Below are 13,475 nucleotides of genomic sequence, written 5' to 3'. Positions count from 1 at the left end.
GGGGTCTTCCATCCTCTGGTCCACTCCTCCAAAGCCCACCATGCTGGAGCTGGGTGAGGTGAGGTTGAAGCCAGGAGCCAGGAGCTCCATCCAGGTCTCCCACGTGGGAGAGGGACCCAGCTACTTGAGTTGTCACCACTGCCTCCAAGGGGGCACATTAGCAGGAAGCTGGGACTGGGGGCAGAGCCAGGACTGGCATCCAGGCCCTCTGATGTGAGATGCAGGCTTCCCAAGAAGCCACTTAACCACTGCCCCATGCATCGCATTTCTCGTTTCTGATTGTGTTTTCCACGTGTTGAAGTTCTGTTATTCTCTGCCACCCGCCTGTGGCTGTGGCGTTGCGTCAGGTGCTGGGGTGCAGAGGGGATCAGACTCTGATGGGACTTCCGGTACAGCAGTGGGGAGAGAGACAGGCGCCGGATCCCAGCCTGTGGGGCTGGCAGAGGACCCAGCCCCTGGGAGGGGCAGGCTCTCTGCAAAGCTGAGACCTCGGGGCTGGTCCGAGTCGGCTGGGTGACGACACCGATCTCCTGGTGCGGGAGGCGCCCGCGCAGTGTCCTCATGTCTGTGTCGCGCGTTCTCTGTGCGCTGTAGCAGACCTGGAAGTTTGCAAGCTGGTGGCAGACAAACGGTATCACCTCATGTTGTGTGCTCTCGAACCCTGGACTTTGAGTGGACTGGCAATCAGAGCCATGGGGGCGGGAGTCGCTCTTACTGGCCCTGGCCACCGGCCCCTCCCCCAGGGCCCAGCAGGCTGCGTCGTGGCACCACGTGGGGCCTTCTGAATGGAAAGAGGCGCAGCACCGGCACCGGACCAGGCTCGAGTTGTTACCGCCAGCTCTGCGCTCTCTGGGGCTTGTATCAGTTCCCCTCCCTGCGACCCCGTGTACCTGCCACCCTGCCGTTTCCACCTGGCTGTCCTGGGCTTAGCGCACCTGAGTGGGACTGGAGATTTCCCTCCATCCAGCCCTTCCCATGACTGTCTTTGCCACCGCTGCCACCCTGCTGCTCGGCCCTGGGCTGCAGCAGCTGCCATTGGTCCCTGCTTTGTGCTCACCCCTCCCCCTCCCCTCACCACTTCCAGTAGGTTCTGACCCCAGAGTGAGTCTTGCATTCCATGTGGCTGAGCTTCCCTGTCCTGGGCCATCGCCCCCACAGCAGGCCAGGGATCCACGCTGAATAGCAGTCGGGTCTTGTTGTCCCCTCGCCTGGTCCTGGGAGACCCCCCCAAGACCCCGGCTCCTCCTCCTGTCTGCCCTGCCTGCTCCAGTTTCTGCCCCGGGGCTCTCCCTGGCTTCTCCTGGGGCTTCCTCCTCAGGCCTCAGAGGCGCCTGCTACTGCCCTCAGGCACGGTCTGGTTATGACTTTATTTTTTTAAGAATTTATTTGATTTATTTATTTGAAAGGCAGAGTGGCAGAGAGAGAGGGAGAGACAGAGAGAGAAAAAGGTCTTCCATCCGCTCGTTCACCCCCCAGATGGTCACAATGGCCAGGGCTGAGCCAGGCCAAAACCAGGAGCTTCATCCGGGTCTTCCACATGGGTGGCAGGGGCCCAAGTCACTGTCCCAGGAAGCAGAGCAGCCAGGACTCGAACAGGTGCTCTGGCTGGGGATGCCAATTTTGTAGGCGGTGGGTTAACACGCTGTGCTACAACGCGCACCCCTGTTCCAAGTTTTACTGACTTATTTTTTTCTCCCGACACCTGTCTCTCTCTCTCTCCTCTCTCCTCTCTCCTCTCTCCTCTCTCCTCTCTCCTCTCTCCTCTCTCCTCTCTCCTCTCTCCTCTCTCCTCTCTCCTCTCTCTCTCTCTCTCTCATGGCGGGGCTTCTGGTTACCCTGTTAAATGGCAGAGGCAGAATGAAAAGTCAGTAGCCCTCCCAGGATCAGATGCCAGCCCTCCAGGGAAGCTGTGGCCTCCTCTGAGCTTAGCCTCCTGCCCACCGCTGCCCAGGGAGGGCTGAGCCCAAGTGGCTCTGGGGGTTCTTGTCGTGGTGACGGAAACCTGGCTGACACAGCCCTCCTGACCTGCCTCTTAAAAAAAGATTGACTGACTGATTGATTTGAAAGTCAGAGTTACAGAGAGGGAGGGAGGAAGGGAGAGAGAGAGAGAGAGAGAGTTCGATCTTCCACCCGCTGGTCTACTCCCCAGATGGCCACACCAGCCAGGGCTGGGCCAGGCTGAAGCCAGGAGCCAGGAGCTTCTTCCTTGTCTCCCACACAGGTGCCGGGGCCCAAGGACTTGGGCCATCTTCTGCTTTTTCCAGTCCATTAGCAGGGAGCTGGATTGGAAGTGGAGCAGCTGGGACTTGAACTGGTGCTCGGATATGGGGTGCTGGCGTGGCAGGCGGTGACTCATTGGCTCGACCTGTTGTGCCATGGCACCTACCCCTCTGAAAGGTCTCCCCACTTCTCAGGTCCCACTGCTGCGCTGAGTTCTGGGGGCCAGACCGCAGCAGACATCCGCTCTTAGAATCTTTCTCGCCACGGGGGCCGCCTCCTTCCCTTCTCTTGTGGTCTTTGCCCCGGGGTATGTCTTCAGCAGACCCTTGAGGATACCAGGACAAGGTGCCGGGTGGGGGTCCTGGCGCTCCCCCCACACCCTCCTTACGACCTCCCCTCCCTCCTGCCCAGGCCGCACCAGCTTCTACGAGGAGTATGGCGTCATCCGCGACACCCTGCAAAACCACCTGACGGAGATCCTCACGCTCGTGGCCATGGAGCTGCCCGCCAATGTGAGCTGCTCGGAGGCCGTGCTGCGCCACAAGCTGCAGGCCTTCCGGGCACTGCGCCGCCTGCAGAGGGGCAGCGCCGTGGTGGGCCAGTACCAGACCTACAGCGAGCAAGTGCGCAGGGAGCTGCGGAAGCCGGCTGGCTCCCCCAGCCTGACGCCCACCTTCGCAGGTGCTTCCCAAGCCCCCGGGGTGGCGGGGCCGGAGGTGGGGTTCGCACAGCTGTGCCCAGCGGCCCTGGTGACCTGCCCTGCCCTCCGGCCATCTGGCAGCAGCAGGTCACAAGTGGTACGGGACATGCCCATGAGTTGCGTCAGCCTCGGTCCCAGCCCTGCCCCTAGAATCTTCCCAAGGGGCTCAAGCCAGGCGTCTGCCCTCAGGGAACTGGCACCTGCCTCCCAAGTGAGACCACAAAGCTCTGCCCGAGCCAGCGTGTCCAGCAGGCAGGCACCGTGAGGCTCCTCTGGACAGCTCAGAGTGACCGGCGCGAGAGCAGCAGCTGCTGGCGGGGCACGTGCGCCAGGCCCTCATCTAACCCCCACCCACAGACCCACTGGGGAGGGGCGATGATCACCCTGCTCCATGGGGGAGGAAAGGGAGGGTGTGGTGAAGGTGGCAGCTGGGCTGTGGGTGTGGTCAGTCTCTGGCTCCGCCCCCCAGTCCTGCTGCTATCCCCCCAGCACCCCTTGGGCTCACCTGTGTCTGACTTCACTTCAGGTGCATCCGAGTGCTCCCCAAACAGGAAGTCATGCCTGTCTCCTAGAACCCCCTGTCCTACCCCACCCCAGAGTCAAGACCCCCCCCCCAACTGCCCTCCTGTGAGACTTCCGGAGTCTCCAGATGGGAGGGAGGTGGCCTTCCAAGCCACAGCGATGGCCCCAGAGGCCGGCTCTCCGCCCTAACTAGGGAGACAAGACCGTGGGGGCAGGAGTGGGGTGGGTGGCCGTAGCAGGGGGAGGGGCCTGCTGGCGCCCTGCTGCGGCGTCACCCACTGCTGTCCCTGCTGCAGGCGTCCTCGTCCACGTCGACAACCTGCGCTGGGAGGGCGTCCCTTTCATCCTGATGTCCGGCAAGGCCCTGGACGAGAGAGTGGGCTACGTGCGAGTCCTGTTCAAGAACCAGGCGTTCTGCACCCAGAGCGAGAAGCACTGGGCCCCGGCACAGAGCCGGTGCCTGCCCCGCCAGATCATCTTCTACATCGGACACGGCGAGCTGGGCCACCCCGCCGTGCTGGTCAGCAGGAACCTGTTCAGGCCCTTCCTGCCCGCCCAGAGCTGGAGGGAAGTGGAGGACCGGCCCGGGCTCCAGCTCTTTGGCCGGCCCCTGTCCGATTTCTACGCCTTCAGCCCTGTGAAGGAGCGCGATGCCTACTCCATCCTCTTGTCCCACATCTTCCACGCCCGCAAGGAGTCCTTCGTCCCCACGGAGCACCTGCTGGCCTCCTGGGTTTTCTGGACGCCCTTGCTGGAGAGCCTGGCCCGGGAGGTGCCGCGCCTCTACCCGGGGGGCGCCGACAGCGGTCGTCTGCTGGACTTTGAGTTCAGCGGTTCCCACTTGTCCTTTTCCCTGGGGCAGCCAGAGCAGCTGGTGCCGGGGCCCGGCTCCACCCCGCGGCCCAGTGACTTCCAGGTTCTCAGTGCCAAGTACCGGGAAAGCCCGCTGATCTCCGCCTGGCCCGACGAGCTCATCTCCAAGCTGGCCAGTGACATCGAGGCCGCAGCCGTGCAGGCGGTGCGGCGCGTCGGCACCTTCCACCTGGCGCTCTCGGGCGGCTCCAGCCCCATCGCCTTGTTCCAGCAGCTGGCCTCGGGCCACTACGGCTTCCCCTGGGCCCACACGCACCTGTGGCTGGTGGACGAGCGCTGTGTCCCGCTCTCAGACCCCGAGTCCAACTTCCAGGGCCTGCAGGCGCACCTGCTGCAGCACGTCAGGGTCCCCTACTACAATATCCACCCCATGCCTGTGAACCTGCACCAGCGGCTCTGTGCCGAGGAGGACCAGGGTGCCCAGGCCTATGCCAGCGAGATCTCGGCCCTGGTGACCAACTGCAGCTTCGACTTGGTGCTGCTGGGCATGGGCACCGACGGGCACACGGCCTCTCTCTTTCCACAGTCGCCCACTGGCCTGGACGGGGAGCAGCTGGTGGTGCTGACGGAGAGTCCCTCGAGGCCACACCAGCGCATGAGCCTCAGCCTGCCCCTCATCAACCGCGCCAAGAAGGTGGCCGTCCTGGTCATGGGCAGGACGAAGCGCGACATCACGCTGCTGGTGAGCCGCGTGGGCCGCGAGCCCAAGAAGTGGCCCATCTCGGGTGTCCTGCCCACTTCCGGCCAGCTGGTTTGGTACATGGACTACGAGGCCTTTCTGGGGTGATGGGTGGCGCCTCTGCCCTGGGCTCGCTCCCGTGTTTTCCTTACCTGTCCTCACCCCCCACCCCCGGCCCTGCCCAGCGTACCTGACGCCCTAGCCCCTTGGGTGGTCCGTGCTGCCTGGGCGTGGTGGGCAGACACAGAAACCAGGCAGAAGTGCGATCTCTGTCCTTGAACAGAGTCAGTGCCAGGCCAGAAGACCCACGTGGTCGCCCATCAACAGCCACCAGCACAAATAAGTGGGGGTGAAAGTGCCCACAAGCAGAAGGGGACCAGGGAGCTGCCGGGAGGAGGCCTGGGCTGACAGAGCGGCCCTGGGGGTACAGTGCCCCGTGCCAGGCAGGCAGACAGGAGGCCATCCCCACGCCGCAGCTTGGTCAAGCCCCGGCCTCTCTGCTCCAGTCTCTGCACCTCTGCCCTCATCTCCACCCCTCACCTCCCTGGGTTCCTCCCCAGCCCCTCCTGCTTCCTGTGGGAGCCCGGTGCATCAGCCAGTGTGGCTGTCAGAAAGCTAGGACTGCTCCCCTTTGAGAACAGCTGTGCCTGGGCAGTGGGGCAGAGGTCCCCAGCTTCCTCCAGCCGTGGGTGCTCCCCTCTCTGGCCGGCCTCCTCTGCCAACCCCCTGGCCGCGGGTGACCGGGCCGTTCCAGGGAGCCGGAGCCTGAGAGGGCCCCCCGGTGGGTGTTTCCTGTCTTGGCTGCCTCTTGGGTTTCAGCAGGGAAGACCCGGTGACGTTGTCCTCTGATGGTGACCACTGTGACTTCAAGTGACGTTGGGTCCCCTGATGGCTCTGCCCAGCAGACAGGAGCCTGCCGGGGCGGCTGCAGCCGGCCCTTGTCACACTGCCTCCCGCGGCCTCCAGCCCACCACTGCCTTCGCTGGGCTCTCCCTCGTGCCAGCCCTGGCTGTACCATCATCACCTGCCCTCCTGGCTTCTCCGGGAGCAGAGCTTGGTCCTCCTCCCTGGAGAAGCCTCGGCCAGAAATGCCCATTCCCCAAAGCCCCCGAGGCGGGCTCTAAAATTCTTGAAAGGAAAACCAGCAACAGAAAGAGATCCCAGGACACCTGTGTTTTTGTTTTTGTTTTTCAACTTCCCACGTGGTGGTGCCACTCAGGTGCACATGTGAAGGGCTGAGCCTCCAGGGTCGTGCCTGCTGGTTGGAGAGGCTTTCTCCATAGGAGGGACATCCGTCGCCATCTGACACTTCTTCAAGGCTTCTAACTTAAACACGCATCCTCATTTTCCCTGGAGGTGCGGGAGCCGGGGGCTCTCTCACTTGAGGGGCACTGTTGGTGAAGTTCTGCCTGCCCTGGCCTCCAGCAGCCCAGGCCACACAGGGAGCCCCGCCCTGGGCAGAACAGAACCGCGGGGCCAGGGCTGGGCGCCCTCTCCCAGTTGCCTGTTAACACCTGGTGGCCAGTGGCGCTCACCAGGGGTCAGAGGTGAGCACAGGTGTTGAAGTTCCGCCTCTGGCCGCGTGGGGGCGCCTGAGCACCATCCCCGCCGCGGCTAGCGGGCAGCGCAGACACAGGCCAGTGCCTGAGTGATGGCGACTCCCTGCCTGCCCGGCGGAGCATCCTGCTGTCCGTCAGAGGAAGGCCCTCACCCACGCGTGCGCCCCTTCTCACCCTGTGTTGGGGAGGAGAGAGGCTCCGGACCCTGTGCTCCCCTGACGGGTTCTGGAGGAGGCCTTGCCCCTTGGATTCTGTTTTTCTCTGAAAGTGGCCAGGTGGGGCCTGGAACTCAGGCGGCCACAGTGGAGCGTGGGCAGGCAGTGGGGCTGCGACCCGGGTCTGGACTTACAGGCAGTGTGGAGCAGGTTCAGCTCCCTCCGACCCCGCCCCGGGCAGTTTTCTGGGAGGGGGAGACGGTGGTGAGGAAACAGAGCAGAAACCAGGAGCTTACTGAGGTGTGGTTTTTTTTTTTTTTTTTTTTTAAGATTTATTTGAAAGGCAGAATGACAGAGGAGGGGAGAGATGGGAAGAGAAAGAGAGCTTTTCCATACACTGGTTCTGTCCCCCCCACTCCACCCCAAATAGCTGAAACAGCCTGGTCTGGGCCAGGGAGCCAGGAGCTCCATCCGGGTCTCCCATGCGGGTGGCAGGGACCCAAGCACTGGGCCATCCTCTGCTGCCTTCCCAGGCGAGTTGGAAGGGGCAGTATCGGCAGTGGAGCAGCTGAGACTCGAACTGGCGCCCCAGGATGCTGACGTCTCAAGCCATAGCTGTGCCGCCACCAGCCCTGCCTGTCCTCAGCGCCATCTTGTCTAACCCTTTGACAACCCGGTGGGCTGCGCCGTGGGACCCTTATTTAGCGATGGCTTTGAAACAAAAGCTCAACTTCAGGAGCAGCCCGGGTCAGACCCAAGTCGTTGGGAGTCTCCAGCTGTGTCCACCAGCCCGTGCCCTGCCTCTTCTCTCCCCTGGGGCCTTGAGCAGGGGGCAGCGGACACCAGAGTCTGGGTTCCAGTGGGAGGCGCCTGCCCGTGCACCTGCGGGTCTGTAAATGGCAGGAGGGCCTCCCCTTGGGAGACCAGCATTCGCATCCTGAGAGCAGGGTGATCGGCCTCTGTGGTGGGAAGGGTTCCAGGACTTCCGGGTTCTGCTTCGGCAGCAGGTGTCTCTGTGCGCGTGAGTTAGGAAGCTTCCTGTTTCTCAGCAGGTGGTCCTTTAGGATGCTCCGCGCCCACTCTGGGGTCCCCAGCTTAGCAGCATAACAGGCGGGTGAATACTCCAGGACATTCATTCTCTCAAGCGTTTCTGTCCCCACATCGGCATCCCGGCTCTGGGAGTTCCTTTTAGCTTTGTCCAGCTTCCCTCCTTCCCATTCCGTGTAGGGAGCCAGGCGTGGCCGGACAGAGAAGGGACAAAGGGCTGCTTCCTAGAACTTTTTCTCCTACAGAGGCAGCCTCTGCAGCTGCTTTTCCCAGCTGGATTTTCATCTCAAGTCCGTGGGCCACGGCCTGCAGGTGGAAAACTTGCTTGGTGGCAGTGCAGGGTCAAAAAGCAGCAAGTCACGGGAAAGGCCGGCGTGGCAGGTTGGCGTGGTCAGCACCTGCCCACGCTGTGAGTGGGGCTGCAGGGGGCAAGGCTGCGCCTCCAGATGTCCCGGGTGGAGCTGGACTCCCGATTCTGCTCTGAGGCCATGGCCTGAGTAGGTGGCGCTGCATCGCTGACTGCCTTGTGCACGTGCCATTTCCGTGGCTAGAAGGTGCCCCCCCCCCCAGCCTTCTCCGCCCTTCACAGCAGTCAGAACCCAAGAGGGCGGCCTGCGTTGTGGTGCGGCGGGTTAAGCAGCCATCTGTGATGCCGGCATCCCATACAGGCGCCAGTTTGAGTCCCGGATGCTGCACGTCTGATCCAGCTTCCTGCTAATGTGCCCAGGAAAGCAGCAGGGGATGCTCCAAGTGCTTGGGCCCCTGCCACCTGCATGGGAGGCCTGGTTGGAGTCCAGGCTGCTGGCTTCCAGGCTGGGCTGGGCCATTGCAACCATCTGGGGAGTGAACCAGCGGATGGGAGGTTTTGCTCTGTGTCTCCCTCTCTTTCACTCTAAATGAATCTTAAAAGGAGGGGGAATCCGAATGAATGATGCAATGAGCATAGGTACAGCTGTGCCCTGGGAGGTGCTGGGTGTTTTCTGGCAGTCACTGGAGGGCAGTGGCTTGCTGAATGCAGGTTTGTTGTCTGAGGTCCCGGCATGGCAGGTGGCAGCCGCACGGTGCAGTTTCTATCCTGAGCTGCTGGTGCTGGGGTTAGGGTTGGACGTCAACGTGTTCTCTGCTTTGCTGCATACCGTGCAGTCTCCAAGTAAACCAGACCCTACGTCCCGCCCTCTCCTGCACGTCCGTCTTCCCTGCAGGATTCGTCCTCACTGTGTGAAGGGGTGAGACCCAAAGCAGCTGCTGTTCCTGGGAGACTCCAACAGCAGCCATCTCCCAGGAGGTCCAGGCTCCCGGTCCCTGGGGTGTGAGTGAGACATGCATGCCGGGCCTGGAGGATGCCATTCAGTGAGCCAGAGGCTAGGGGGCAGGGAAGGTCCCCCCCACCCCCAGCTTAGGGAGTGCACCTGCTATCAGAGCAGGTCACTGGGATGCGTGTGTGAATGGGAGGGGACCGTGATGCTTCCGTGGGTTCTGGGTTCCCAGCACTGGTCTTTGCTTGACCCTGGCCTTGCCCCCAGGTCTCTGCATCCTTCTGCCCTGGTGTGGGAGGGGTGACCCCATCTTCCTTGGCTGAGAGCTGCCATGACTACATCTGAGCCGCTGGTGACTGGAGTTGGAAGTGAACACAGATGCCTGTCAGGTTGGCCCTTGGCTTTACCTGCACACAGCGGGAGGGGCCGGGTACACAGTGAGAGGAGGCTCCAGGAGAGGACCCTGGATTGGCTGAGCTCAGAACCTCGAGGGCCTCCCTGTCTCTGGGTTGTGACGCATGTGGTCTCCTCCCCTGGGGTCTGGGTGACAGCCGACCACAGCAACATGGCTCTGACCTGCAGGTGCGTGAGTGAGGAGCTGAGACCCCCCCCCCCCGGGGCTGAGGGGCTGTTGCTGTCATGCAGTCTGTCCTGTGATAGGGAACTGGGGTCTGGGCCGTGGTGAGGCCAGGAGAGGAGGGGCTGAGCTCTGGGGTGGGCGTGCAAACCACCCCTGCAAACAGCATGAACGTGCCAGGATTTCTCTGGGCCCTGGAAACTGCCTGAGACGACTCATCCAGAACCCGTGCCTTTTAAAAATCTTCAAAAATGTTTTTAAAGAGGCTTTTCGTATATCAGATGTAACATCTATTTTTTCAACAATACAATTGTTTTGCCAAAACCCATGTTCTCATGCTGTCTTTGGGAGGTGGGGTGCGGTGGGTTGTGGGAAGGGGACGCGCGTGTGGGCCAGAGGCTGTGCTCCATTTGGGGGGAGGTGGAGAGGGGGCCCCGGTCCCCAGCAGCCCGCTGGGTGGGGGGGAGCTTGTGAAGCAGCAGCCGGGATGCAGCTGTTTGCCTTCGGTCTGCTGCCTGAGCCCCAGCTCCAGCCGTGCCCGTGTTCCCAGGAACGTGCTTTGGGGAAGCCGCGTGGACTGCTGGGGACTGCTGGGTGCAGGCGCGACCCAAGCCAACATGACGTTCTCACGAGTGCTGTGGAGTGGGGAGTCTACCGCCCAGAGGGGGCCCTGGGCAGGAGGCCAACGTGGAAGAGGGCAGAGCCCGGGGACTCGCGCCCGGTGGCCAGCAGCGCTGCCCTGGTCCAGTCTGCCCGTGGACCAAGATTCTGCATAGTCTGCGTGTCTCATCCAGGCTTGTGTCCCTGTTACTTAACATACTGCCCTGCAGTCAGTGAGTGAGTGGCAATGCAGCGGGGAGAGCTCGGGACTGGCCAGGTGTTCTCAGCCACAGGTGGCCTGGACACGACACCGGAATCCTGTCCCTCTGCTGGTGACCCTGGGAGGCCACACTTGCAGCTGCCCTGTCCCCGCTCACAACCTGGGGGTAAGATCCCAGGTTGGGCTCATGAGGTCCACTAAGGGGACCCAAGGCAGGGGCTTGGCCCCAGGCCCAGGGTCTGTGGTCGAGAGGAAGATGGAGGTTTGTATGTGGGTGTGGTCAGCAGGGCAGGGTGGGTGGGGCTGGGGCCCTGGGAAGGAGCCTTCCTGGTATATGGGGGAGGGGCTCTGAGAAGGTGGATCCCCTGTGTTCAGTGGGCCAGGGGCTGGGTACAATGGGTGCCAGCACCCTTGTTGGCACAGGAGGGCGAGACAAGAGCCAAGGCCCAACCACTCCCCGCTGCTTGTGGACAAGGCAGGTCAGCACCTGCTGCTGGACGCTGCAGCAGCCAGGGGCAGCTGGGGAGGGCCTGGAACTGCCCACGCAGCCTCACTGGCTCCAGCCCCTTCCCGCTGCCTGTCCCCCGCCCTGGCTCGGGGAAGCCCACCCTCGTGTTTTCTGTCTTCTTAAAGAAGGACTGCTGGAAATAAAAACCTGTACAGCGAAGCAGATGCGGCCAGGCAGGTCCTTCCTGCGGCTCCGTAAACCTTGGAATTGTTCTGGAAGAAAACTCAGCAATGCACACAAATGAGAGCAGGAATTCCGCAGAAGACGTTTCACAGACACGAGGTCCTTTTCTTGATGCTACTTTTTAAAGATTTATTTATTTATTTGAAAGGCAGTTACAGAGAGGCAGAGAGAGAGAGAGAGAGGTCTTCCATCTGCTGGCTCACTCCCCAGATGGCCACAATGGCCACAGCTTCACCAATCCAAACCCAGAACCCAGGAGCTTCCTGTGGGTCCCCCATGAGGGTGCAGGAGCCCAAGCACTTGGACCATCCTCCACTGCTTTCTCCAGGCCACAGCAGAGAGCTGGGTCAGAAGTGGAGCAGCTGGGACTCGAACCAGCACCCATATGGAATACAAGCACCACAGGCAGTGGTTTTCCAGCTACACCGCAGCACTGGACCCCGTCTTGGTGCTACTTTTACTTTCAGTAATGCATTAGCAGGGACAGGCCTTTGGTCCAGCACTTACGACCCCCACATCCCACCTCTGGATGCTTGGGTTCGCTTAGCATCGGCTCCTGATTCCAGCCTCCTGCCAATGCGGATCCTGGGAGGTGAGAGATGATGGCTCCGGTGGCTGGACCCCTGCCACTCACATGGGAGACCTGGATTGAGTTCCCGGCTCCTGGTTTCGGCCCCAGGCCCAGCCCAGACATTGTGGGCATTTGAGGAGTGAACCAGCAGATCAAAAATCTCATCTAGCTCTCTCTGTCTCATTGCCTCTTAAACAAATAAATATGTATATTAAAATACATAATAATTTTACTTCAAACTAAAGGAATTTCCGAACTTCTAATAAATACTTTATTACAGTAAGTATTACTTCCCATAAGATCTTTGTAACATTGGAAGTGCAGTACCAAGATATTAAAAGGCCAGTGTCCTGATGGTTTTTAATGACTTCTCTTTTTTTTATTTTTTTATTTTTTGACAGGCAGAGTGGACAGTGAGAGAGAGACAGAGAGAAAGGTCTTCCTTTGCCGTTGGTTCACCCTCCAATGGCCACCGCAGCCAGCGCGCTGTGACCGGCGCACCACGCTGATCCGATGGCAGGAGCCAGTTACTTATCCTGGTCTCCCATGGGGTGCAGGGCCCAAGCACTTGGGCCATCCTCCACTGCACTCCCTGGCCACAGCAGAGAGCTGGCCTGGAAGAGGGGCAACCAGGACAGAATCCGGCGCCCCGACCGGGACTAGAACCCGGTGTGCCGGCGCCACAAGGCGGAGGATTAGCCTAGTGAGCCGTGGTGCTGGCAATGACTTCTCTTTTATTTCTTAAAGTTTTGTTTTATTTATTTGAAAGACAAAGTTAGAGAGAGAGAGAGAGAGAGAGAGAGAGGTCTTCCATCTGCTGGTTCACTCCCCAAATGGCTGCAACAGACTGAAGCCAGGAGCCAGGAGCTTCTTCGGGTCTCCCACACGGGTGCAGGGGCCCAAGCACTTGGGCCATCTCCCACTGCTTCCCCAGGTGCATTTGCAGGGAGCTGGATGGGAAGAGGAGCGGCCGGGCCTGGACCTGAGGCCCACGGGGGCGGGGCGCTGGCACTGCAGGCGGAACTTTACCTGCGGCACCACGGCACTGGCCCCAGGCTGTGATTTCTGACTTCCTGCCTCAACGCCCTCTGGGGTCTGCTGGCCTCGCCAGACCCAGATGCGGCTCTTGATCACTTCCCTGCCTGCCCCACTTCTGAACCTGAGCTCCTTTTGTCTTCCGATTGCCCAGGGTCCTTGCTCTTTAAGGCTCTCTGCCAGTTTTCCTCCCCTGCGCTCCTTCCCCAGCGGCTTCCATCTCCTCCCAACACCCAGGCTCCAGATGCCTTCCCCTGTCAGCGTGGGGGGGATGCCTTCTGAGGGGGGGGGTGCCACCTGCTGTCTCCAGGGCCTTTGTCTTCCTGCCTGAGACGCTCCCAACCCTGTGCTCCTGGTGCCCAGGCGGGGGCTCTGTCGTGAGCTGGATGGGTCCATCTGCCTACCTGCCCATGAGGCCGGCTGACGGCTGGTGGCACAGCCCAGCAGGGGCCCTGATAACTGCTGACTCGGGGTCGGTCGTGTCCCAGGCCTGGGACTCCCACAGGGATCAGAGAGCCCAGGCTCATGGAGCCCATGCCCCCTCTCCTCCACTCTTTGGGGTGCATCCCTTGCCTCTCTTCTTCAGGGAAGCCCGTCTGCTCTCGCCATTTAAACCCAAAGGGGGTCTGCAGGAGTAGGTCTCTGCTGGCCTCCTGGCCTCCCCGCCGCCCCCACAGTTCTAGGAGAAGCGCTTTCTCGAAGGTGGCTCCCACTGAACACACCCACACCACGTGCCACGGCCAGGACACACAGCGTGGGGATGGGGACCT

General features: G+C 61.4%; 1 protein-coding gene across 1 annotated transcript in view; it reads left to right on the top strand.

The window, feature by feature from the left end:
* H6PD (hexose-6-phosphate dehydrogenase/glucose 1-dehydrogenase) overlaps positions 1-9,912 on the top strand; it is a 34,120-nt gene extending 24,208 nt beyond the window's left edge. The window contains exons 4-5 of the mRNA XM_008265963.4: positions 2,632-2,901; positions 3,739-9,912. Of these exons, the coding sequence (XP_008264185.2) occupies positions 2,632-2,901; positions 3,739-5,102 (1,634 nt within the window). The 3' untranslated portion in view covers positions 5,103-9,912. The remainder of the gene's footprint in view (positions 1-2,631; positions 2,902-3,738) is intronic.
* The last annotated feature ends 3,563 nt before the right edge of the window (positions 9,913-13,475 follow it).

Source organism: Oryctolagus cuniculus, chromosome 7 (assembly GCF_964237555.1).
Source record: "Oryctolagus cuniculus chromosome 7, mOryCun1.1, whole genome shotgun sequence".
NCBI lineage: Eukaryota > Metazoa > Chordata > Mammalia > Lagomorpha > Leporidae > Oryctolagus > Oryctolagus cuniculus.
This window is presented reverse-complemented; position numbering and strand designations above follow the sequence as displayed.